The sequence below is a fragment of the Macrotis lagotis genome, chromosome X (genome assembly GCF_037893015.1).
Source record: "Macrotis lagotis isolate mMagLag1 chromosome X, bilby.v1.9.chrom.fasta, whole genome shotgun sequence".
In the NCBI taxonomy this organism is placed as follows: Eukaryota; Metazoa; Chordata; class Mammalia; order Peramelemorphia; family Peramelidae; genus Macrotis; species Macrotis lagotis.
In genome coordinates, this window is record NC_133666.1 from 496,480,045 (window position 1) to 496,504,843 (window position 24,799).

General features: G+C 35.6%; 1 protein-coding gene across 9 annotated transcripts in view; it reads right to left on the bottom strand.

Moving 5' to 3' along the window:
- Positions 1-3,095: 3,095 nt before the first annotated feature.
- ZNF516 (zinc finger protein 516) overlaps positions 3,096-24,799 on the bottom strand; it is a 158,074-nt gene continuing 136,370 nt past the window's right edge. For 8 of the 9 annotated variants that reach the window (XM_074202502.1, XM_074202505.1, XM_074202507.1 and 5 more), the window contains one exon: positions 3,098-19,119. In XM_074202502.1, coding sequence (XP_074058603.1) covers positions 19,060-19,119 — 60 coding nt within the window. In that variant the 3' untranslated portion in view covers positions 3,098-19,059. Of the gene's footprint in view, positions 19,120-24,799 lie in introns of all 9 variants that reach the window. The other variant, XM_074202509.1, reaches the window with a different exon arrangement.

The window sequence follows — 24,799 nt, forward strand, 5'->3', positions numbered from 1 at the left end:
ATGCAAAGAAATTCAATGTTCTTAAATTAAGGAGAAATAGCAAAACTGTAAATAGAAATCCTGGTGCCTAGAGGGCAAAAGTAGTGGGGAGAGATGAATCTTGGGGTGTGGGGAAGGGAGGAGTGAGGAACAATTCAGTTGGGGTATGCTATGGCATCTCTGGGGTGGATGGCCATCATGTTCAATGCACTTCACATTTGTTGCAGCTGATGTGGCTTTCCTGTGAATTTTACATAATTGGGTGCACTTGAACAGGGCATGAAATCCCCCAGGGAATTTAGCTTGGTCTCCTTCACTCTTGGAGAATGCCAGCCCAAGTTCCTTAATATCCCCCCCACCAATGTTTCCTCCTCTAGATAGTGAGAAAGAAGAAATGGCCATCCTTGCATTCTGTACCAGTATGCATGGGGAACATATGACGTGGGCCACCAGTTCCAGGACCAGGGTCCTGCTATTGGAGGTAGTTGTCTAGAAAGTAATTGCTATTGATGGGGGGAAGGAAAGGACTCATGTGGGGTATTGGAAGGATAAGTCTATCAGTTTGTAGCCAAGTTCTCTTCCCTTCAGCCAGGTTGGTTTTATCAAGCCAGACTAACTATTTCCTTTTCAAATAAGGTGGATAGATCAAGTATGTGGTAGTCCAAGAATTAACTTAAGCATAGTCGGCTGGCAACAGCTGATAATCAGCCATCTGGTGTATGATCAGCCATCTGGAAGGGAGGAGCTTCTCCAAAGAGCAGAATGATTGGCCCACCTGCCTTTCAGAGCTCCTCAGATCTAATTGAGTACCCCTCTGCTGCCCACTTCTATCCAGGGGTACTGAGCTCACCTTTGCAGACAAGAGGAAGGGGAGAACCAAGCTTATTTTTGTATTTTTGAGCTTACACAAAGTAACCACTTCACTGCATACTTAAGAGCTGCATCAGAACAGAGAACAAATTCAGCCTGAGATGAAGCAAAAACTGATATATGATCAAACTAGTTTTTTAAAAAGCATGTGACAAATTCTCTCATATAATTCAGGTGGGCAACATGGAAAGAAGAAGACTAGATGGAAGAACAGCTAGATGCATTCAGGACTGGTTGAATGAAAAGATAAATGGGTCAATAAAAGTTTGGAAGAAGGTATCAACTGTGGGACTCAAGGATCTGTTACTTGGCTGTACTCTGATCCATATTTTTACCCATGATGTGAATTAAGGCATAGATGGCATGTTTATCAAATGGGCAGATGTCATAAAATCTAAGGACATAGCTGTTATGTCGAGTATTAATTGGGATCCATAAAGATCTTAAAAGGCTTGAATATTGAGATGAATATGAATCTATGAAATTTAATAGGATAAATAGAAATTCTTGGAACTTTTTTAAAAATCATCATTACAAGTCAAAGAAAAAGAAACTATGGCTAGACATGAGTTAGTCTGTAAAAGATCATGTGATTATAGTGTGTAGTTCAATATGAGTCAACAATGTGACAAGGCTACCAAAAACCTGTGATCTCTCTTTTGGGGGGTGGGGCAGGGCAGGAAGCAAGGGAACACTGTCTCTTTATCTTTTCTAGGTTAGAAAGGCAACAGTCACTCAGAGACTAATTCCACCACTGATTGACCCTAAAGCTGTTTCTAACCTGGCCAACAATTAGTCCTTCCTTAGGCAACCTATTGTCACTGACTATCCTAACCTCACTTTGTCAGTGCAGATTTAATTTGAACTTCTGATCAGTTTTAGCCCTATGTTGGCTCGGAATTCCTAAAATCAAGAGAGCTACTAGCCTCAGGCTCCCAAAAGGAAGGACCTCACACTAGGAGTACAATCCAACTCTTTATGACCCCATTTGAGGTTTTCTTGGCAAATATACTGGAGCAGTTTGCCCTTTCCTTCTCCAGTTCGTTCATTTTACAATTGAGGAAACTAAGACAAACAGGGGTAGGTGACATGCCCAGGTTCACATCATGAGTGTCTGAAGCTAAACTCAGGAAGCTAGTCGTATTGTCTCTGGACTCTACGCTCTATCCATTATGCCACCCAGCTGCCCAAGCTACTAATATGATCTGAAACTCCATTTAGAAAAGCATAATGAATACAGATTGCCCTATCCAACCCAAGGGTAACCAGGGAGATGAAAGGTCTAGAAATGATGCTATAAGGAACTAGGTGAAGATTTGGGAATGTTTAGCTTGGAAAAGAGAAACCCTAGGTGTTTTCAAGTATTTGAAGGTATTTTGTATGGAAGATAAGTGTGATCTATGCTGTTTAGCCCCAGAGGGCAGAACTAGGAGCAATGGGTAAAAGTTGCAAAGAGTTAAATTTAGGCTTGATGTAATTAGAGACTTCCTAAAAATGGAAAGTGAAATCAGCTGCCTCTCCTGTGTGGGTGTTTGCTGGCTTATTGGAGGTTTTCAAAGAAAGGCTGGATAACCTCTTTATGAGAATGTCATAAGGGGGATGGATTCTTATGCAGGTATTGTTAGAATAGATAGCCTGGGGCTTAATGCAAAGCCAAGAGTTCTGTTGTTAAATTTTGCACTTTCTCACACTCTCAAGATATTATAACACAAAATTTCTATTTCACTGTGCATACCTACCTAGCCAAATGAACTTACTTCATCCTTACCTATTGATTCATGTTCTTCTCGATTCTTTCCATGAAGGTAGCAAATTTTTATACCACAGAGCTATGGAGTATATGCTCAGAGAGGGTAGTGATTGTGTCGACTTGAATTCCTTAGTGTGGCATTTAACACAATGCTATATCAAATCAATCTAAGCAGAATTGTGAAGTGACAAGTTTGGTTTCTATACCCTACTCCCATCTCTTTCAAAAGACCTGACAGTGACCAAAGAGAGATTCCCTCCTCAAGGGCTTCCTTCCTTCCTTTCCCCCCTTCCTTCTTTCCTTCTTTTTCTTTTTTCCCCCAGCTTCTTTCCTTCCATCCTCACTTTCCTTCCCTCTTTGCTTCCTTCACTCCTTTCTTTCCATCCCCCTTCCTTTCTTCCCTTCCTTTTCTTCCCTCCTGCTTTTCTCCCTCCCTTCCCTCCTTCCCACTCTTCCTTCCTTTGTTCTTCCTTCCTGTATTTCTACCAGAAAGGGATTTTTGTTTCACCTAACCCTATATAGTTTAAATTTTGAAAAAATTCAAATTATCCTAAATGAAGGTACCAGTGCCATCTAGTGACGAAAACTGAAACTACAAATAAAAACCTTTTCAACAGCCAAGGGCTAAAATAGGGTAGGGAGCAGAGAATGACCCCCAGTCAGTGCTGATTTTCTCACTCACTTGCAAAATATTGTAGCATATTGTTCTTCAGAGAATACTGCTTCTATTTCTGGCAGATTTGTGAGATTTCCCAAATTATCTAAGTGGATTGTAAAACAGCAGAACCTGCAGAGATGAGAGGTGTGGGTGCAAAGGGGAAATGAAGCTCAAGGTCTAAGAAGTTGCCATGCACATTTTACACTAGCAATAGTGGAGGCTGCAGAGGATCATGCTGGAACTCCTGCAGGGAAAATAAAGAAGCCTAGTATAACACTGCTTTATCACCGGATTAAGACAGCATGAGATCAGATAAACCCAGAAGCTGTAGCTAAAGGGTTTATAGGAAATACTGTATTTCAAATTGTATGAATAGAGTTGGAGATGGTTATTTTGAGTTTGAAGAATGTGAAAATAGAAAAGCAAAAAAGGTGAGGAAGAAATCATTGATGATGAGTGACTGTGATGGAAATGGGGAAGAAATGCAATGTGTCAAAACCAAAGGTACTAGTATGAAGAGCAGTCAATGGTAATAAGTGTAATAAGAGAAGTCATTTTAAAGACTAATTTTAGGCAAAATCAAAAGTGTACACCATTATATGTTTTAAAAAAAACTTTTTTATGTATTACATTCTTATGGAGAGAAGAAACCATCTTAATTTAAGGTCATCTTTTTCATTAACATAATAATCCTCCAGATAAAAATGTCACTTGTTAATAGAATGGGATCTGACTCTTCCCTGGAGGTATTCATCTGCTTAGGTAATCAAAGACCACTGCTGCCTACCTTCTACCTTTGTTGATGTCTCAGTTACTAGTGCTTCCTGACCAAATCACCTTAAAATTTAATTTTTATCTACTCTTCACATGCTTATATATGTGAATTGTTGTTTCAACCTATGGAATGTAAGGTCCCCAAGGGCACAGGCTGTCATGTGTCTTTATAACCCCAGAACCTGGTTCTATATTGGGCATATTGTTGGAGTTTAATCGCTTATTGTGAATTGATTGAAAGTTCTCAATGATTTTCAATCTTTTAAGATCTAAGGGACTAAGTAATTAACAGTGAAATTTGAGGCATTTGACAGGAATTGGTAACGGAGATGCCAATGTACTTCCAGGCACACGTTAAAAAGCTCCACAATTCCTCCTGTCCAGGTTACTTATAGTAGCATAGCAAAGTATTCAATAAATGCTTTTAGAGAATATGTATTTTCTTTTATAATAGAACCAATCTATACTTTTCTCAAGGTGACAACGATATGAGTGAGAAAAGACCCATTATATACTCAAAAGTTTCATATGAGAGAGTGGGCTCTCTAATATCTGTGCTTGTGATCCCAAGCTTCGTTTTACACATATATCAAGTAATTGCCCCTACATGATGGTTGCGTGGGAGACTGCAAAGTAGACATGGACATCTAGGGGGTTCCTGAATGGCCCATTCTGGGAAGGTGCTAAAACTTTTAAAAGACAATGTAAGAAATGGAGCATCCCATAAACACAACACTGTGGGAGTAAATCTCCGACCTTTCTGGCAGTCACTGAAAAAGCTTTTGTCATTGCTCTCTGTCTGTCCCTCCCCTGCCCACAGAACAGTTAACTGGTAAATTGCTTTTGTCTAACAACAATAAGCAAAGGCAAGATCTGTAAGATCCTTCATCAAATTACCATCAATGGTGAAATCTTTTCCCTTCCTCCCCTGGGAAGAGCAAAAAAGTTTTGTTTAGTTTTTTTTTTTTTACTCTACCCCCTTTCCAAAATTATATCTATAGTAACTTTGGAGAACTTTGGCTAATATCTGCCAAATGCCAAACAGAACCAGGTTAATATATCCCTGAAAATAGTTCCATTATATTCTTATAAGAATTTCAATCATATCCACAACTAAATCATAGATCTAACCATAATGCCTAACACTACCCAAAGATGTTCCTCTATTTAATTAAGTTTCTTATGAGATTGCTATCTATTTGAAGTTATTATCTCCCTCCTTATCACCCCACTCTGCGATAACAAATTTAGAACTAGAAAAGATTTCAGTGATCATTAAGGACAAACTGCTCATTTTTTATAAAAAAAAAATGAACCACAGAATGGTTGTTGTTTGCCCATGGTCAAACAGCAAATAAATGCATAAAGTATAATTTCTAAATTGCTCTCCAAATTGGTTGGATCAGTTCACAATTCCAGCAACAATGTGTTCAGTGCTTGTAGCTTTTCCCTTTGATCATTATAGTCAATCTGGTAAGAGTTAAATTTAGGCTTTCTTAATGTCTAATCCCATGTCTATCCAGTATACCAGGCTGCCTCTGATTTAGAAGGCTTCTCATAAAAATAAAATAAAAGTCATTGCTACAACTATATTACTTTCCCCTACATCCACCAGTTAACAAATATTTTTAAAGTTATACTTTCATTGAAATTATCATAAGCATATTTTATTGATGTCTATTCTTTCTATTTTTGTCTCATACAGTTTGAACTGGTGGGAGGGTAGTATGGTGTAATAAACAGAATGTTGGGCTTGGAGGCAAAGTTTGAATTGGGCTCTAATATAAACTGAATGGATAAACATGACTGAAATAATTTAACTTTCAAGAGTCTAAGTCAACTTAAGAGAATCCATCTACAAAGTTGTGAATAATTCAATAATCTACTATACCAAGAAATTCACTCACCAATTAATGTACCATTTTCAATGAGGAAATGCTATTTGGCTAATCACAAAATAACTTCAAAGTAAATGAGGGGGAAAACTGATAGTATATTGCTTTCAGCAAATAGGGAAGGCAAGTAAGATTTTTTTCATTGAACAGCAGAGAATGAACCCTGTTTTATTTCTAAGAAGTAATCAATAACTTGGTATCCACAAAGTTCAGGTTGTCTCCTGTTTCCTACAGGAGAAAGTGAAAAGAATGGAGGAACACTCTTCCTAAGCTATCAGGGAAATAGATTGAAGTGCTCCTTAAAAGACAGGCAGAGGTACTTTCAGATGAAAACAAATAAGAAAAAGGATCTAAAGAAGCAGAGAGAAATCCTGACCTGTGTCAGGAAATTGGAGACAAAGATTGTAAGTCAGATTAGTATGGAAAGTAGGAGCTATTTAATATATATATATACATGAGCTTCCTGTGAATCAAGAAACAATGATACCAATTTAATAGTATCATGAGAGAGATTAAGTGAAGGTCAGAAGATAAAAGGCAGAAATTGGTGAGAGTTACCAACTATTGATGACAGATATTGAGGTCGGCTGTCACAGAATGAGGAGCAGCTAGTCAGTGAAGTGGATAAAGTTCTGGTTCTAGAGACAGGAAAACATGAGTTCAAATCCAACTTTAGACACTTACTTACTTTGTGACCCTGGGCAAGTTACCCAACCCCTATTTGCCTAAAGAAAAAAATAATAAAGATCACTGCCTTGTCATTACAGAGGAGTGTGCATGGTTCAATAATGCTATAAACTATACTGTGCAAGATTACTCAAGATGGACAGGTCAAAAAAAAACAAACAATAAACAAAGCCCAGTGATCCACTGAAGAAGGAAATACCAAACCACTCCAATTCCTTTGCCAAGAAAATGTCATGGAAAAAATAATCCATGGGGTCATGAAGAATCAGACAAAACTGAATGACTGAACAGCAAATCATAGAATGATAAAATCACTGAACTAGAATCAGAAAGATTCCATTTAGTTCCCTCATTTTATAAGTGAAGAAACTGATGCTTGGGGAATTTAAGGGACTTGCTCAAATTCACAGATTAAAAAGCCATACAAGTAAGGTTTGAACCCTGGCCCTTCCATTCTAGAGACATCTCAGATCATTTATCTCAGACAAGACAGAACCCTTCCTATCAAACTTGATAAACCATTCAAGTAAATACCCATCAGGCAAACTTTAATAGTATTATGACCGTAAACAGGAAACTAAGGACCTTCAAGTCTCAGCAAACATCCTACATGGCTCAAGATCTTCCCAGCCCCCTAACACTAGTATTGTCTTCCCTCCTATGACTCTCTCTCATCTATCCTTTCCATATCTTGTTCAAACATAGCTGTTAGCATGTTGTTTCTCCCATCAGGATATGAACCCCTTGATGACTTTATTTGCCTCTCTTTCCTCAGCACTTAGTACAAGCATCTGGCACACAGTAAACACTAAATAAATGCTTATTTTGAGGGCTTTTTTGTTTGTTTGTTTTGCGAGGCAATAGGGTTGTGACTTGCTCAGGGTCACATTAATAAATGCTTGCTGACAATTGTTGACCTTCGGAGCACAGATGGTATTTTCAGAACTGCTGCTAATTGAAGTGAAGGGTTTCAGAAAAGAGAGGAAGAGTTGAAGTGAACAGTTAATTAAGGAGCTCATGTCTGATAAAGGGATTTACAGCTTTAAATATAGGCACTAGCTCTTGGCTAGTGATGAAGTACATTCAACAGAGGCTAGTAAAAATATATTTGTCTATCTGACCAAGAGAGTTTTAAAGTGAAAAGGGATGGCAAAGAGGGAAATCGCCTATTTGTACACCTAATAAGCCAGATATTGTAGATGATTCAGGGAAAAGATAATTGGGCTCGAATGTATTATAATTCTGAAGAAGTCTGCTTAAAAGGTATGATTCTATCAAAAATGAAATTCTGAAGATACACAAAAAAGAAACAGGTGTGATGAAAAGAAAAGGGTGTCTGAAGAGATCGATTTGCATACATAAGAAACCCACCAACCAATTTGGGTTATAAAAAATAAGTAAAGAAGATGGATGCACAGAGAGAAAATGCAGAGCAAAGAAAAAAGTTTACAATGCTGGAGGATAGTGTCAGGAGAATCAAATCAGGTGAATAGGTGATGAATGCAAAGGAAAACAAAAAAGTTAGTTGGGTTCAAGACAGATAAAAATGGATATAACCAGTTCTCCAATAGATGAAATAAAGCACAATAGAAATGATGTAGGATTACTCAACATTCTTTTTGCTCTTTTTTTTCTTTCAAGCACAATGGGAGACTAGAACAAAATGACAGAACAAGCACCAAAGGAAAGATCAAACTAAAATAAGCATTTGAAGATCAGAAGTATCAAGGTCAGAATCAAAAAGCACCAGGTTACCCTCAGGAAATTCAAATAAACAGGTTGATGAATACCCAAATATCCAAGGTATTAAAAGAGCAAGCAAAAGTGATTGCTGAGCTAATGTTAGTGGAAGGGCTCCCCAAAAACCATAGAAAGCAAAACTTGTCCTGATATTGAAAAAGGAGCAAGAGAAAAATCTGAAAGCTCTAGGTGAGTGAATTTGACTTTGATTTTGGAGAATTGGGGAAATATTTTTATCAGAGATGGGATGTGAACATTTTGAGAGAAGCAATGACCAGTGAGACACAACATAAATTCAAGATCATGCAACTTTAACTTCATTTCTTTTGGGGGGAGTGGGGGAGACTGTTGTTAGTGTCACAAGAGTGTTGAGGTAATATGGCACAGGAGATAACTGATGCACTTGGAACACAAAGGCCTGCACTCAAGCCTTGGCAACTTACTAGTTCAGAGATCATGAGCAATCTCACTGAGCCATAGGAAATTTTTTGAAACCCTAAATTATAGGTAGGTTGTGATGCTCATCAATTCAATTCAAATGCATAAACAATTATTAACCACGTACTACTTGATAGGCAATGTCCTAAGCATTGGGAATAGAAATAAGAAAGTCAGTTCCTGCCCTCAAGGAATTTACAAGCTAATGGGGGAAATAAGGAATTTCCAAAATCAATGAAATTACTAGTCTTTGATGCCTGGTGATCAAGGAAATGCTAGAAGGATGGAGTGGTCTAATTCCAGTAAGCAGTTGGCTAAACACCTCATACCATCCTTATGGGCAACATAGAAAGAGATGTGAGTTCATTTTTAGAATAGTTAAATGGATCTGTCACTAATTGAATGACTGTAACCACAAAGCCTTTAAACAAGGACCCATGAAAAAAAGTTTATATTGGAGTTCCCAGAAATGCCTTTGGCCCTATGCTGTTCAACATTTTATCAATAACTTAAAGACATAAGTGGCATGTTTATCAAATCTGAAGAAGACATGAAACTAAAAGGGATATCTTACACACAGATGACAGAATCAAGATAAAAAGATCTCAGGAGGCTAGAACAATTACTCATCTCATAACGTGAAATTTAATAGAGTCAAGTGTAAAGTTCCACTCTTCAATTTTTTAAAATCAGTCTGACAACACAGACAAGCACTTAAAAGAGAGTATCTGAAACTATTTTGGAGTTTTAATGAACTACCCATTCAATAGGAGCCAATCATGAGACGTGGCATACCTAGAAAATGATGAAGTAAGGTTGCATTGAGAGCAATACTGTCCAGTTTAAAGAAAGAATTCAGTCATACTCCATCAGTCAGATCATATTTAGAATGTGATCAGTGCTGAGCACCATTTCTGGAAGAGCAGTGAAAACATAGGTAGTCTAGAGTAGACTCTTAACTTCTATTGGTGTCATGGACCCTTTGGCAGTCTGGTGAGGACCCCCTTCATGGAAAAATAGTTCTGTATATTAAATTTCAGTTAAGGGTGGCTAGGTGGCGTAGTGGATAAAGCACAGGCCTTGGAGTCAGTACCTGCGTTCAAATCCGGTCTCAGACACTTAATAATTACCTAGCTATGTGGCCTTGGGCAAGCCACTTAACCCCATTTGCCTTGCAAAAAAAAAAAAAAAAAAAACTTAAATTTCAGTTAAAAGTAAATTTTTCATATTAAATTCATAGACTCTCCTGAAATCCATCTCCCCCCACACCAGAAACCATTGCCTAAAGCAGAGCTGTCCAACCTTACTTTTAAAAGTTTTTATTGAAACAATAGACAATATATTTTGATTTGCCATTTTAGCGAGAGCTCTGCAGTATCTCGGCTTCATTTACTAAAGCATTTAATATATACCCACAGGAGGGCCACATAAAATCACTTCAAGGGTCACATTTTGGAAAGCCCTTGTCTAGAGAAAAGAAAGGGACTCGAGATCAATTCATATTAGAATCAATAGAAGGAACTGGGATATATTTGGCCTGGAAATGAGAAGACAGTGACATAATAGGTGACTATATATTTGCAAGCTTTTATGTGAAAGGGAAATCAAAACTGTTTTTCACCCTGGTAGTCCAAACCAGCGCTCATGACTAAAAATTGTTGAGAGGGGGATTGCTGATGGGACAAGGAATAAGTTATAAAATCTAGTGCTATATCAGAGGAGAAAGGCAATATGTATCTAATAGTGGAGTACAAGGTGGAGGCTGCATGATCACTCTCTAGTAATTTTATAGAAATGACTGCTATCGGAGGTAGATTGTTTTAGTTAAACCTGTTAAGATTCATCCTGACTCAGAGGTTCCAGAACTGGGTGGTTTTCTATCTAACCAAAGCTTGGGAATTTGTTTCAAGACCTTTTTTTGGGGGGGGGGGTAGGTTTTTACCTTTTATTTAAAGCTATTTTAATTTCCAACTATTCCCATGAAAGGTTGTGCTTCATATGTAAATGAGTGTTTGCTTGTTTTATCTTTCTTTTATAATATAGACCTTAAAAGGGTGTTCCTTAATGCCAGTAAATAGGATTTAATGGATGTCATGCACCTTCATCCTCATTTTTCCATTTTAAAAGTAGTCCTTACTCATTACCAAGATAAATCTCCCCACTTGTCCTTTATGTCATCTGCTCCTTTTCTATTCTTTGATCCACCAATTATTCCCTCCCTCTTGAATTTTCTTCTGTTAATGCCACGTTTCCCTCCATCTTCAAACATACATAAATATCCCCAATTAAAACAAAAATCTTTCCTTTGACTCTGCCATGTTTCAAATTACAACTTTCCTCTAACCAAACTTCCTCAGAGTAATTGATTTAGTCAGAAAGACGTAGGTTTGACACCTGCCTCGGACACTTAATTGCATGAACCTGAACTAATCATTTGGCTTCTTCATCTATAAATTGATGAAGTTAGCCTTGATAACCCTTCTATTCTAAGGCTATGATCCCATGACCTTCTTAACTGTCTGGTGTCAATTCCTACCTCTTTGTCTGAATCTTCTCTAAAATAGAAGTTCCTTGGGGAAAAAAAAAATCTGTCATTTAAAAAAAGTGTCACTAAAACCTGGATTTGTCTAGTACACATTAGCTGCTTAATGTTTTTTTTAATTTGTCATGACCACAAATGACAATTACAACCAATATTTTTGCTCAGGTTTCATCATCCATAGATTTTCTATCACTTGATTCTATTGATCACCCCCTCTTATCTCTCCTTGCTTGGCTTTTATGACATTCTATATTCCTGGTTATTATCCCTCTATTTCCCTATCTTCTTTTCTTGCTTCTAGTTTCTTTCCCCACAAATGCAAAGATTTTTTTCTGGGTTCTGGCTAAGCCATTTTCTCTCTGCATACCCTCTTCCTTGTTAATGTTATCCATCTCCAAAGCTTCAGTCACCACTTTTATTTTAGACATTTCAATTCTACCTCTATTCACAAATCAAAACCCACATTTCCAATTGTCCATTGGCTATCTATGTCTTTTCAGCACCTCAAATTCAATAAAAACAAAACTCAATATATTTTTTCTTCCCCAAAGTTACTTATCCTTTTGGCTTTTTTTATTTCTGTTCATGTCATTACCAGTATTTCAGTTACAGCTTTAACTTCTCTTCCTGCTCTTCCAATGAAATGCCCCTAAATTCTGTGTATCATACTTCAAAAATACTTCTTGAAGCTGTCCTTTCCTTTTCATTCCCGCTTCTAGCTCAAAAGTTCTTGAATGTACGATTTCAGGAAATCTGACTTGACTCACCATGTTCGCCCCCCCCATTCTGTTCAGAATTGTCATCATAAAAAATACTTCAGATTATATCAATCCATTGTTCAGAAACTTTCAATTTCTTTTAAATCACATCCCAAACCTCCAATTTACCTACTGGATGAAAACCAAACTCCCCAGCTTGGCAGTTGGGACCTTTTACAATAGGGTCCCAATTTTATCTTCCCAGTTTTATCTCTCAACCATGCCTTAAATATGTGTGTCCTACACTGCAGACATGCTGGACGATGTACTTGTCACTAAAAACATCCCACACTTTACTGCTTCAGTGTTTTTGCTCATGTTGCTTGCAACCCCCATCTCACAGTTCCTCACATCTCTTGGTGAATATTTCTTGATCTGAAATCAATTACCTGCAACTCCCAACGAATCCATGAGTCAAATCTGTCCTTCAGGATATGTTGCTACTTCCTTTGAGAAGTCTTTCTTGATATCTCCCCATCACTTCATTCCCATAGTAAATCTTCATATCACTTTAAATCCATCTATCACATACAGCCTATTATAGCTCTGTATTTCTTTTGTAAGTATATCTTACTCATCCTTTTATTCCCCAAAATTACTATTTCTTTATAACCAATGGACAATCAATATGTATATGAGCTTCCCTACCATGGTCTAGAATTCTGGACCCCAAATGAAACTCGAATTCTACTCTCAGCTCCTTATCCATGCTTCAGGTCTCCATGCAATTTGTCAGTATCATGTCACAAAATACTCTTTCCTGTCTAATCTTCCTTTCTAGCACCAACGCATGCATCTGTGCTTTGTATTTTTTTTCTATTAGAACGTCAACTTCTTGAAGACAAGGATGATCTTGCTTGTTTATATGTGTATGTCTGAGCTAAGTAGAATGTCTAGTACATAGTAAATTATTAATCAATGCTTTATCTATCTCTACTTGAAATAAATCTAGTAACTGGTCTCTTTCAAAAGGTATTTTAGTAAAGAATGGGGTAAAGAACAATTATTCAATTTTTCAGTTCATGTAAGGAGAGGAAGTGGGAGTCTAGGATGATTCCATGAAGTGATTACAGGATTTTTCTTTCCCTCAAGGTCTTTTGCCATTTTATTGCATTAACTAGCTAATGCAATCTGACAGACCAAGGAAAGGACTGTTGCATAGGAAAATAACATCAGCACTACATAGTTTCTTTAGAAACTTTACAAAGCTCTTGAAGAATAACTTACCTTGAAAAGTAAAGAGGGGTATCACTAGAGTTGAGAAGCTGGGAGTGCCTTTGTTTTCATGCTATATAATAAGTTGGGGAAAAAGAAATCCAGGCACCAGAAATATGAGCTCACATGAATATTGGCTATACTTCTTTGGAGACTTGGAGAAGGCCCATATCTCTCCCCCAATAGGTCATGCTTCAAACTTTCATGTGTTGTGAACTGCCATCTCCCCAAATTTTTTCCCATAGGCTTCACAACTCTTTATGGCATATTGTGGAAAAAACACAACTGCATAGTTCACTCTTGGGTGGTTGGTAAGTACAGAAAAATAACTAAATACTTTCTTCCAGAAAACCACTAAGATTATTTGGAGAGTGCTATGAGCACTATGGAAACTGGGAAAAACACAACCTCAGCCTAGGAACAAGTCATTGCCTGTCAGTTTTTTCAACAGATTGACATTTTAAAAGGTTTCTTTGGTCAGATGTCAGCTGCCTTAAGTGTTTCTGCCATTTTCTTTCATGGTGGGGGGGGGAGGGGAGAGGAAGTGAGGGAGATAAATATAAACTTTTTATTTAAGAGAATCCTTGGGGTGGCATTCTTCTATGCTTTATTCACTTTAAGCTCTTCCCTGAAATTCCGGATAACTGGGGCAATCTAATTTAAGAATGGCTGAGACCTATTCCATTGTATATCCATTAATTACCAAGTATGGACAATGTATTTGGGGAACCCAGGAATGTTACAAAAATAGAGCTGTGCTATGTTGTCCCAACAGAGGCAAATTCAGGTGTGCATAACAGAGAGATTTCAAAACACATCACATACAATTCCAGTATTTTGCAAGAGAGTTTGGTCCAGGAGTCACCTTGCAAGACTTTTGACTATTAAAGCTATTAGAAGTTAAGAGTTGCATAAAGACAATCAATAATGTCAATATACAAAGGCAGCAAGTAACACTTTTTTCTTTTTCTTCCAGCTTAAGAGACCCTGGAAGTGACTTCATGCCAAATTCTGAGGCTTATAATAAGTAGGACTTTTTAAAATTCTAATAACACAGAGAAGATATTTGTATTTCCTCAAATTTTGAGAGGTGTTATCTAAACATTCTTGTCATATTTACAACTTCACTTGGAAACAGAAAAGAAAAATAAGTGTAATTCATTAATCTTAGTCACATTTCCTAATATGAATCATAGAACAAAAAATCTCACAGTTGGATAAGACTCGGCCTCATACCTATCTGAATCATAAATCCCTTCCACAATATCTTAAAAGTTGAATACTAAAACAATGTAAATTGTAATTATAAGTGTAAAAATAATTCCATTGAAAATTTATAATGTTCTATATTCTGCTGATTTAGGAATGCTCAGCAAGAGTAGTAGGGCAAAAGTGCTCATTTTTCATTGTTAAAGTGACCTTTTACTCTTTTTCCCCCTATGGAGTTCTCTGGCATCAGTTAAACTAAAATGAGAGCTGTGACTTAACTAGAAGTTCAATGTTCAATGGAAGGTCATCCACTTAAAGCTGGCTTGTGATTTTTACCAGTGAATGTACTCTACTGGGCTTAGAACTGAGTTATCTCAAAACATCATAGAGAACTCAAACTCTCTCAGTGATGGAGAAACTGGGGGAAAGTACTCCTGCTACAATACATCTTCACCTACAACAACCCAACTGCCCTACTTTAGTTTTTATTATGGAAAACATTACAAAAAAAAATAGCTGACCACAGATATTCAAGAGGGAAATTGTCTTCTCAAGAAGAATGTGGACATTGTTGACATTTTTGATCCAAGAGGACACTCCCATTAATTATCTAAATTGTACTGATAGAGTAGAGCATAGATGTGATGCTGAAAAGTCACAAGAGATAAAGAAAAAACTTGCTATTAATTTGAATGCCAAAGGATACAGTCCTTTTAAAGCAAATATCCTCAAAGGTACATATGTAGTCTTTATCTCCAGAGTAGCCACTACACTGAATATCCCTTCACGTCCTCTCAAAATCCCAAGCAGACTGTCAATGGAAATAGCATGAAAGAAGGGCTTACCATCTGTTTTCTTTTAGATACCCTTTTGTCCAATGGGATTTTTACCTGACTCACAGCTAAAACCTTTTTTTGTGAGGTCCTTCACCCTATTCAAATTCGAGCTTCTTGAAAGCAGGGGCTATCTTGTTTTTTCAATTTGTATCCTCAGCAAACTGTATAACATCTAGGACATAAGTATCACTTAAATTATTTTTCACTCATTCAATTTTTAGTTATATACACAAATGAGGAAAACTGATTGTATAATTTATTTCTACTAAAGAATGACCTATTGACCAAACCAGAAAAATGAATTCTATAACAATAAAATTTAAAAAAATTTTTTCCCAAATCCAAATTGTTTGTTTCCTGCACTATAACCTGGAAAATCAGTGTTTTCTGGGTGTTAAACATCCTATTTGTGGATTGCTTTCACCAATATTTTTCAAAGCATTTGACTCAGTAATTTGTCTTCTGTTTTGGCCATCCTGGAACTTATTCATCTGCTCTTGACATAAAGACTTCCAGGAATTGCAAACAGACATGAAAATGGAGATTATCTGTAAGAAAGTATACTTTGTATCTGACTTTCATTTACTTTATATATTCATTATAAAGATGAACAAGTAGCACCAAGTAAGAGCATCCTGCATCCGTAGGTAAATTTTTTCAAGTGTTAACTTTAAGTTAGTTAAAGAAAGAAAAAAAGAGAGAAAGAAAAAAGAGAAGGAAGAATGAGTGAGGAGAGGAGGGCAGATACACAGAGAATCTGCAGCATAGATAATCAAACCCTTTATTGTCTAAGTTACATTAGGCTGCAACACTGTAAAAAATCCTGTTAAATAGCAAGGAAAGGTAGATTCTGGTAGAGGTAGTAGGAAGTCTGTAACAGTCAGAAGATGGTTTACAGAAGTATATCATGCTAAAATTGCAATTTTAAAAAAAAGGCTGATCATTTGCTAAATAAATATGGAACACAAAAAATTTTAAATACTATGGTCAAACTCATAGAAATGAAATTAATGAAGCGATACAACAATATTGATAATTTTTTTTTTTCTAAATGGAAAAGTACAAACCAGAGTTTCATTCCTGAAAACAGCTTGTCTTTGAGGTTGGCATTCTTGGAGGGTTCCTCAACCCCCACACATTTGTTTAATTAAGTGAAAATCTGATTTCTGCACCATACACAGTATATAATTATTTAAACCGATTTCCCCCTACTGTTGTTCTCTATGTAACTAAATTCTGATTGTAAACTTTGTTGATTAGTACCCTGGTAATGGAAGTGACAGCATTTTCCTCTTCTTTCTCTGTCAGACACTCTAGAAAGGAAGATTCACAAGAAGCTTTCATTTCCAAATATTAATTAGAACTTTCCATATCACTTCTGAAAAATCACAAATATACACTACACTTTTGTGTCACTTTGGGTACAGAATAATTTTTTAATAGCTAAAAACATAGAGAAGCAAACAGGGCTAAGCAGCTAGCTTTGATGCATTCCTGAATTGTCACCATTTACTTGAAGCCAAGGAAACAAGACCCAGAAAGGCAAAAATTATCGCTAGTGTGAACCCCAAAGGATGATCAAACATAAATCAACAGAACAGGTGAACAGTGGAATGTGTCTATGCAACTTCACTCAAAATAATTTTACAAAACAGTCAATTACAGTCACTTCTAAGTATTTGCACAGACATTCCTAATTATACCAGTACTACAGAGAATTCTGGTACACATCTGGTGTAGGGATATGAGGGGAAATAAGTAAAAAAAAAATACACTAGCAAGTTACATTGCATTGTTGCAAGCATTGCAAAGTAAGATGAACTGTCAAGTAATCCAAAACCAGTAACAAGTAGAATCCAGAACCAAACCTTGTCTAATAATAATAATAATAATAATTATAATTATAATAATTATAAAAACTCAACAAATCATTAGAACAGAAAAACCACACTTTAGGGTTTTTGTTTCTGTTGTGTTTTTTTTAAACAAATCTTTGTATCAGAAGCCCATTTACTACAAAAAAACTGCACTAGTCCATTACTGTATTAAGTAAACTTGCTCTCACCAGTATTAAAGGTTAGGATAATTTCTGTACATGTAAAATTATTGCTTTTTTTGAAAAATATATTTAGCATGCTAGTTTTAATCCATTTCCTGCCTTTACAAAATGTCACAATTTAAAAAAAACCTAGTAAAGCTTTTGCAAAAATTTCACAGAACATTTTCTTTCAAGGCAGCAGTAACTTTTGATAATGCATAAAATCATATGTGCAAAAATCTGAAACTCTCAGAAATATTACCATCACACATAGTGTCACAGCAATAAGGAAAGAAAATATTTATATCTGTGGAATACATTTTTAATTGCTTACACTGCATGGTTTAAGATCCTTTGTTATGTGCCTTAATCCCCACCGCGAAAACTTGCATTTGAAAGAGTTACTGAGGAAGAGGTATATAAAGCATTTTCCCCCCTAACACTACCAGTGACCACCAAATACAATACATGACATATTATAAGAACATTAATAACCTGCCACCATGAAAAAGGTAAGTCATCTTTTTTTTTTTTGAAAGGGGGGGATGTCACTAGGCCCAAGAAGGAAAGGGGGTAACTGACTTGCTTGGGGGTGGGGGGAGAGAACAAAATGACAGAAGCATACAGAGCATACAGTATCCTAGGCAATCTAGGTTTCCTACATTTGCTCAGAGATTCTTCTGCTATTATTAAAAACATGTACACATTAGGAGCATTCAGTGGCTGTTAAAACGTGCAGTCTTCTTTGTGAGCAGTTTGCCAAATGTAGCCCTGTTACAAAAAGGTCCTGAGAGTAAAATAGAGAAGCCTGCTTTTCTTAGTGTTCAACTAGCTTTCTTGTCCAAAGCAGAGTATAAGCATATCCATAGAAGTGTTTTCCATTTCCATATTCGTGTAGAACTCTTGGTGAATGATCAGTCTACAACAGTCACATGGGAAATGCAAGTGGCCCCCCCAGATTTTAATGAGATAGAACCATTGGAGAAATACGGGCTTCTCACCATCAGTCCCTGTTCGATCAAATGTGGTTTTTCACAGCACCAAATACCACTTCCTTCCAATTTTTTAGGAACTATTTTCAGTTTGCTTTTCCACTATGGTGGGGAGTGGTAAGTATGAACCCTTCATCAGCCCTCAAATACACCACTACTTGTTCCAAGGCAGTTAAACCAGAGTCCTCAGGATCACCAGGGAGAGTCTTGATACAGTGCTTAACTTCATCACGTTCTCCAAGACATGCAGTTTTGTTCTGCTTGGTTTTCCAGTGTTGCAAACTCATCTTGAATGATGCAGAAACCTTGTGATGTCACAGTGCTTGCCAGTTCCACAGTTAATTATAAAGGAAATGTGGAACAATGGAACTGATTAGCATGTGTATACAAGATATATGTATAACATATACATACATACATATCATATATATATATACATATATATATATATAATAAGGTGTATGTAAGATTTTCATTTATTTTTAAATGGTTATGAATATTGAGGCATCTCCCTTGAGTTTTCATTCTTGTACAGTGGCTCCAAGGATTTGAGGGTCAAAGGGAAGTCTTCCAGGCAGGGCTGTCTGGGTCACTGTTTAGAGGCTGCTGTAACCATCAGTCAGGGTACTGTTAATTCTTGGTTAAATGGTTCTCCGGACACACACTGGATACATGTGTTTAGGTTCCCTTTCTGAGAGGCACTGTATGGGTGATGTCTGAATTAGAATGGTCTCTCCCCTAGATAAGAAAAAAGAAGGAAACATAAGAAAATCTCACAATTTTGTATTTTTTCAATTCATGTAGTTGTATTTTTTCCTTTAATCAAAACTACATACAATAAAATGATCAAGTAGGTCACACCTCCCCCCATGTGTAAACTATATTTTATTTTAGATCATTGTAACCCTAATAAATTTAACCAACTATATTACAATTATTTTAATCATTTCAATGGGAAGGCAAATAAAATCAGGGTCCTAAAACTCTTACATATACATGAAAAGAAAATAACCGTATCCAGAAGCTTTAGGAAGAAAAAAAGTTTAAAAAAAAGATTGGGTGAAGATTAAAGGATGAATTTAAAAAGCCAAATTTTGCAGTCCAAAGAGGATATATAACTGAATGATAGTTCCAAAAATGGTTGAATTTAAGGCCATACAAACAAAAAGAAAAGTACAGCTCTCACATAGGTCTGTCAAAACCTGAGAAGGTTTTTACCAATTTCCATAAATAATTACCATGTTGGAAAAAATAGAAGGGATATTCTAAAGTCAAATGAACTGCAAGATAAAAATGTGAATAAATGTGAGCCTGAAGCTCCTAGAGAATGCTTTAAAATGTTAAAATGACATTTAGAACATCACTGTTCAAACAATGAAGTTTAGAATTCTGATGACTAAAACAACATGGCATGGTTAATCTTACATAAAAAGTGTTAACCTTAAGCTAAAATCTTGATGAACTGAAACAGACCATTTAAAATGAAACACAACAATGACAATACCAACAATATACAGTGCCCATGTAAAATTCTAAATGGTTTCAAGCTGCGCCTACAGCAGTCTCAAAAATCAGCAAAGAAATCCAGCTCTGGTTGACATAATGAATTAAATGTCTCTTTTCTGCTAATAGATTTAGAAAATTCCTAATTAATGCTGGCCCCAGATTCATGACATCTACCAGTCAAAGTCTGGTAGAAGTCAGAGAAATGTGCAACAAAATTAGAGAGAGAGAGCCAGTGGGAATGTGCTGGCAACTACTGTGCTATATTTGAAATGTAGGAAACAGTAACTGAATGAGGGATGTGATAAAACTTCCTTAGTTGGATGTTGAATTTCTTGCAATAAACTAAGAAGGATGTTTTACATTTTTGCACAACTACATCATGCCTTAGAGAGAACCCAACAGTTCCAAGAGGAGATATTCATCATTAGCAAGGCTTATTCTGAACAAGCTCTGGATATACCAGGGGAACAAGGAAATGTCCATCAAGTTTCTAAATAAAAAGGAGATGGGAAACACTCTTTCTCTAAGATCTAATAACTGCCAATGTCAAACTTGTTCTGATTTGAGGTGTTTATCCAGAGCTAACGTCCTGAAAAGGTATGAGGAAGTATGTCACTCAATACCAAAAGAAGAGAAGAAAAGTGACATGAGATCTAAGGAGTGGTTCCTATACAGAACAGAGGAAATTTTTCATAAGAATTACAAAATTCCAAGAATCCATTTTTGTTGAGTCTTTTTTCAATAGTCTATGAGTCTAGGTGACTCCATTTGGAATTTTCTTGGCAAAGATTCTAGATTGGTTTGCTATTTCCTTCTCCAGTTCACTTTACAAATAAGGAAACTGAGTGAGACAAACAGTTTAGTGACTTGCTCAGGGTTACACAGCTAGTATCTGAGGTCAAATTTGAACTTGGGAAGGTGAGTGTTCCTAACTCCCAGTCACTATGACACCTACCCTCCAAAACCTACCCAGTCCTTGAGAGCAAAATTTACAAAGATCTAACTGCTACTCACGACAAAATATGATATTCAGTTCCTGTCCTATTCTTTAAACAAAACATTTTAAACAGCTGATTCATTTGGACTACCATTTTATTATTCAATATGGTCATTCAGATGAGCTCCGTAAAGCAATAAAAAGGTGGCAGGTAAGAAATAAGGCAAAGAGAAAATATAGCCACCAGAGGGCAGGCCACAAAAAAGAGACTCTGACATAAAGTAGCTATATTATGAACACCTTTGAGATCATTTTTTTTTCTCCTCATGAGCAATAGCCAAAGTCAAAACATCAGAGGTATATTTCTAAGGGTTTTTGCCTTTCCACTATAGGTGTGTGGACTAGGTAATAGTGGAAGTAGAATACTACTTTCTTTAAGGTATGTCAATGTTTCCAGGGATGGATATTGACTCACCTAGCATTTTATGATCTATTTTTTTCTTCATTTCTTTGATAAAGCTAGGAAATGTGTGTGTACTTAAGGGTGTACAGATGTGTACATAAAAAATCCTAAATCATACTAGGTTCACAGATATGAAGCTCCCTTTCTACAAAATAATCATAGTTTTATAACAGAAAAGTCTTAGCAGTGAGAAGACTTAGATGTGAACTAAAATAGTTAGTTTTTATTAGGTATATATATATATATATATGTATATACATATATATATATAATAGTCGTATATTTTGGACAATGTTTTCAGCTTAAAAGTGTAATATAATTATAATAGTCAATGTGCATGCAAAGATTTAGTGTCATATAAATGAGGAAAACAGGACAAAAGCTGCATTTAACAATGAAGCTTATTATGCATGTGGTCCAGAAACATGGCATGGTACTCTCATTTCCATAATCTTCCATCTATATGACATCTACCACCCTCATAGATAAAAAATATTTAAGTTTTCATCTATATGTTCATTATCAATTATTCTCATTAATGGAATTCTCATTCTCAGCAAAACTATTTAGAAACAAGAAGACATTTACAATAATGAGAAATGAACTATTAATCATGGATTTTTTTTTAAATGTCAAAGAATCAGAATGAATCAGGCCACCTCACTGTATGTCAGCAAAATTTCATTCCTTGGTTCTTTTAAAATACTAGAGTAAAAAAAAAGGCTAAAACTTTTTATTAGATGATTTGACTAATAACTCTTCAACTAACTAAATGTAAATGAAAAGTTACCAAGATATTATCACTCAACTTAAAAAGACCAAATACTCAATTTTATTTTCACTATATATTCCCTAATCGCTTATAAGAAAAACCAAAATTTTGTTTAATTTTTTTATAATTTTTATAATTATAAAGAGACTGGAAAGATTATTTTCACCTATACTAAACAGCATAACAATGCCTTTATAAAATGACTTTTTGTAATATGTGCTACTTTGACTTTCAGCAGGCACCCAAAATCATCAGAATGATTATAATTAACTTTTAAAGTATAAATATACAAGGTGTTGTTGAGTTTACATTGCCTTGAAGGATTTATTTCCCCCATTATTTTTTTTCTTGGAAATCGCTAAGAAAAACAGTGAATGCCAATGCTCCTTTAAAAAAAATTTGGTGATTACAAGAAATGCATAAAAATGATTTGTCCAGAGAACAGGTAATGAGGCATCGTATAGTATGAAAAAAGCTTTACAACTAAGTCAGAGGATGTGTTATGCTTCCTTTGAAACTACTGGTTTGCAATGTGACCTTGAAAAGGTCACATTGTTCCTAAGGGTCATATCAACACACACACAAACATAGTTATTAAATCATTCTAATTAAGTGAGAGAGTAGTGGGGAAAGAGAGAGAAAGAAAGCGATACAGGGGAGCTGGATTCAAATTCCAACTTTATCTCAATGTTAAAGTCCTTTAACTTCTCTGGTCATTAGTTTCCTGATCCATAAAATGATAAGACTTGGGCCAGAGGACTTTTAAGATTCCTTCAAATCCAAAATCTATGATTCTAAGTTCCTTTTCAACTCAAAATCCTGTTTTAAGTCTTAATAATTCAAAACAAGGGGTTTATCTACTAGGAACTCTTTTCTGAGTTCCTATTCTGTCTAAACTTGATCTTAAACTTTTAATACTTTTAGTGGTCTCTTCCATCATAGTTATCTTTCACAAAGTTCTGTTGTTCAGTCATTTTAGTCACGTCCAACTCAAAAAAAAATGCAAAAATGTATCATTGTTGTTGTTGAATCATCTCAGATGCTTTGTGACTCCATATGAGGTTTTCTTGGCAAAGATACTGAAGACAGTGGAGTGGTTTGCCATTTCCTTCTCCTGTTCATTTAACAGAGGAGGAACCAAGTCAAGCAGGGTTAAATGACATGCCAGGGTCACATAACTAGTAAGTGTCTAAGACAGAATTTGAACTCAGAAATATGAATTTTCCTACTTCCAGGCCCAGAACTCTATCCACTGTATTACCTAACTGCTGCTCCCAAAGTTAAATATTCATAAATACTTCATTTTAATCAAACACATGCAGTCATAATGTCAATGAACAGTTTTTTAAAAAAGTAAAGAAGTTCCTTTTTCAAAAAATATATGAGCATGAAAATGTCACAATTTAGCATGATAGTAGAAGCATAAACTAAATTTTTCTCCATGTCCTCTCAATTATCCTTAGCAGCAAGGGCAAAAACAGTGAGGAAAATGATTGTATATTTCTTATGGCTACTATTTTTAAATGTGTAAATGTCTGTATTTTCTTGAGTTTTCAAGGCTATTTTCACACACACACACACACACACACACACACACACACACGAATTCCTATAAGACTAAAGGCTTAATCTGCTAATCTCTGACAGACATCCATCAACTATATGGGGGTCTGGAATACACATGTATATGTTTGTACAGAAAGACCAAGGACCTAGATAATTTACAAAGAATATAGAATATTTTTACTTTTTTTTTTGAATCTCTAGGGCTTCTTAGCATGATGATATAGTAAATGCTTAATAATGCCCTTTGATAGATTAATCATTCTCAATATAACAAATATTAAAGTAATTTGGCACTCATTAGTATATGTTAGGAGATGAAGTATACTGGACAGAAAGACTCAGCAGTCAGAAGAAATAGATGCTCATTCCAGCCCCAAAACTTATTTACTATATGACAACATAGCCCCACTTTTTGAGTTTCAAATTCTTCTTCTATAACCTATATGATAGGATTGTTTTAAGAAAATGCTTGGAAACCTACAGGATTATATAAAGCACTGTGAAGAATAATAATGAGGAATTATTACTGAGAGCATACATAAAGAAATAGAATATTCAAGAAGTTGAATATGACAGGAAATCTATTAATTTCTGCATGAATAAACAAGTATTTATTGTGTTTGATGATGCTGATGATAATGCATATGTATCCACATGTGAATGGATATATATGTATATAAACATTACATGAATACATGCATGTACATATATACACATTATTTATGGACTTACTCTGTTTCAAGTTCTATAGTTATTAAAACCCTCATAGGAAATATAACTAATTTGAATATCAATATTGTAAAGTATGAAAAAGATTAAAAGAATCACATGCCAAGTAAAGTGAGCCCAACTCAAGTCATAAATAATTACAAGTCTATAGCACAACTACAAAATATCCTTTTATGCGTAAAATAATTTCAGATTTTGATGATGGACTTAAATGTAAGAGAACTAAGAAAAATTGGCTTTTCCCTTCATAAATGCTTATTTTGACTATTACTGGTAGAAAAAATTACAAACTTTGGGAATAGGAAATAGGCATAGGAAACTTTAAGGGAAAGAGAATCATTCTTTAAAATGAGATCTGGATATTGGATAAAATGCAACTGTACTAAAGAATCATGACTCTTCATGTTAAATCAACTATCTCTAATTATCTTATATATGATTAAAG